At 41.7% G+C, this 2621-nt stretch overlaps 1 protein-coding gene across 1 annotated transcript; it reads right to left on the minus strand.

The window, feature by feature from the left end:
- Positions 1 to 398: 398 nt before the first annotated feature.
- LOC138037728 (melanocyte-stimulating hormone receptor-like) lies at positions 399 to 1712 on the minus strand. The gene has a single exon (XM_068883636.1). The coding sequence runs from the start codon at positions 1545 to 1547 to the stop codon at positions 507 to 509; it is 1041 nt and encodes a 346-aa protein (XP_068739737.1). The 5' UTR covers positions 1548 to 1712; the 3' UTR covers positions 399 to 506.
- Between the last annotated feature and the right edge of the window lie 909 nt (positions 1713 to 2621).

Below are 2621 nucleotides of genomic sequence, written 5' to 3' on the forward strand. Positions count from 1 at the left end.
AGATCACTCGCGAGTCCCGTGGCAGAGTCTGGTGCTTCATCGCTTTCGATAATTAAACCATTCGTTCCTTCATCTAATTCGTCGTCTATCTCTTGTTGGGAGACACGTGCACATGACGAACTGACCAAGTTTGTAATGTTTCTCAATCTCTTAGATTTGGGACGGATGAGACTGGACTTCTTCAAGTCATTAGGCTTTAGGGACTGGTGTCAGTTTCTCAGCGTTAGTAAGAGACAGATCGAGGCGAGGTTAGGGAAAAAAGTCTTCAGGAGTTTCAGTTGTCCACATATTGGCAAGCCTTGTCTTTAGGGACTGGTATCAGGATGTCAGCGTTAGTAAGAGACAGATCGAGGCGAGGTTAGGGAAAAAAGTCTTCAGGAGTTTCAGTTGTCCACATATTGGCAAGCCTTGTCTTTAGGGACTGGTATCAGGATGTCAGCGTTAGTAAGAGGCAGATCGAGGCGAGGTTAGGCCGGGAACAAGGTTTTCAGGAATTTCACTTGTCGCTATATTGGCACGCTTCCGTCAGTTTGACCCTTTTTCTTCAAGGAATCCTCTAGTAACTCCGGTTTGTTTTGATGAAAATCTTCAGATCCAGTCAGGTTGTGGACGGAATTGTTTGCCTTTCTGTTTAATAAATGTTGTTGCGGTCTTCTTAGCACACTAACCACAGCTTGGCGTATTTCTCTTATTCGCAAGCAGTACACGACTGGATTCAAAAACGAGTTGATGAAGACAGTCGTTGTGGAAAAGGCGTATGCAATATGCACGGATCGAGTATACTGAATCATGTTGTCCGCAAGAACCGTTGCAAACAATGGAATATAAAACGTTAGGAGCAAACCATAAACATAAAGAATAGTCACAGCTGATTTTCGACATTTGAGTTCGTTCGACGCATTCGCACCCAAGCTCATGGCTATGTTTTGCTCGCGTATTTGTCGTCGATGTTTTTCAACGAGGTGGAATATTTTGTAGGTGCAGAACGCAATGACCAGAAAAGTAATGAGCAGTAATAGTAACGGGATAATTTTCCAGTTGGTAACTGCAAACTTCAATGAGACAATAACTGCAGCGGTAATCCATAGCAGCAAAACTGCGAAACACATTCGAGAAACCGTGACAACGGAATTGTATCTTAAATGAAGTGTGAGAGCAAGAAGGCGATCGATGGACACAAGCGCTAAAAGGAAGAATGATAGGCTGCCTGTTATCCACGCACTCATGGATTGAAGCATTCGCAATGGACAGATAAGGCTTGGATCACCTTGAAGTTCGGCTATTTTGCTACCAACTAAAGTTGGCTGACAGATTGCTCCAACGAGGAAATCTGCAAATGCAAGACAACCCAGAAGGAAAAAAGATGGCGAATGGAGGTTTCGTGACTTCCGAATCACGTATACGATGATAAAATTACCCGCACACGTTATCGGAGAAAACAGCGAGTTCAGGATACATGTAACAATATTTGCAATAAATGTTGCTTCCGTTTGGCCCATGTTCATTGTAATGAAAAAGCAACTCCGATTTGCCAGTGACTTGTTCATAATGCCTGATTAAAGCCTTCACTATATAGTCAATATATTGTCCTCACATTTTTGTCTTGCTGGAGAGCGATCTTTGGCATATCACAAAATGACGTCGAAATTATCGGAATAGACACAAAATCAAGAAATCGAGATTTTCCTTGGCATCACACTAACAGGGAGGGCGACAAGATAAGTGTTACTGCTCGCCTGATGGCTTGCAACAAATACTGGTGTTGCAAAATAATGGCCAATAAGCTTGGGCCTAATATCCGAAACTCTCCTGACTGGTCCGCAAAGGGCTGTTTACCCACTATTTAAAGAAAATAATCAGCATTGATCAATTGTGCTGTGCTCAACCAATCACATGCTACGAAATAATGCCATACAAAACACGAGTTTACCTCAAACGAGAAAACGGCCCCTGATTGGTCCGTAATCCACGAACGGAAGTTGGTTTTCGTTTCAGCAGGTGTTAGTGAGGGAGGAACGCGTGATGAAACCCTGAGAACGTCTGCGTTGGTGGCTAGCAACAATCTAGCAGTGGCCGTTCTAAAAACAGACAATAACGTCTCGAGACTTCTGGGTTTTCAACATCTGGTATCGGGGAAGAGAACTTAAGGAGGTTTCCGAAATTTGTTAAAAAATACCAGGACAGCGAATTAGTTTAAACATATTTTCCGAAAACTAAATTAGCAATGATGCTCCGTTGGCGTGGCAACAGTTGCTCACATCATTAAGAGCTGCCTTAAGCTACAATTAGACAAATTATTTGAAAAGCTTTACTACGTGGTACTTGAAACGTAAAAAAACGCTCATTGAAATTTATTTTACGTAAAAAAATCCCTCCTATGGAAGTCAGTCTTTGTGTTAAGTTTTCATAACGATATAAAGGTTTAACGGCTTTTCTCTTTGCAATTCTGAGGATGACTTTTGGAAGGGCCGCGAAATTTGTCGGATACATAATTAAATAACTGACAAAAAGTTGCTCATAATAAATTATTGAACTCCACAAAACAAAGAACAAATTTAATTTATCGCAACAACTTAACGCGTGTCAGAAGAATGACGACAATTCTTCTTTCAGCTATCCCA

Source organism: Montipora capricornis, chromosome 2 (genome assembly GCF_036669925.1).
Source record: "Montipora capricornis isolate CH-2021 chromosome 2, ASM3666992v2, whole genome shotgun sequence".
In the NCBI taxonomy this organism is placed as follows: Eukaryota; Metazoa; Cnidaria; class Anthozoa; order Scleractinia; family Acroporidae; genus Montipora; species Montipora capricornis.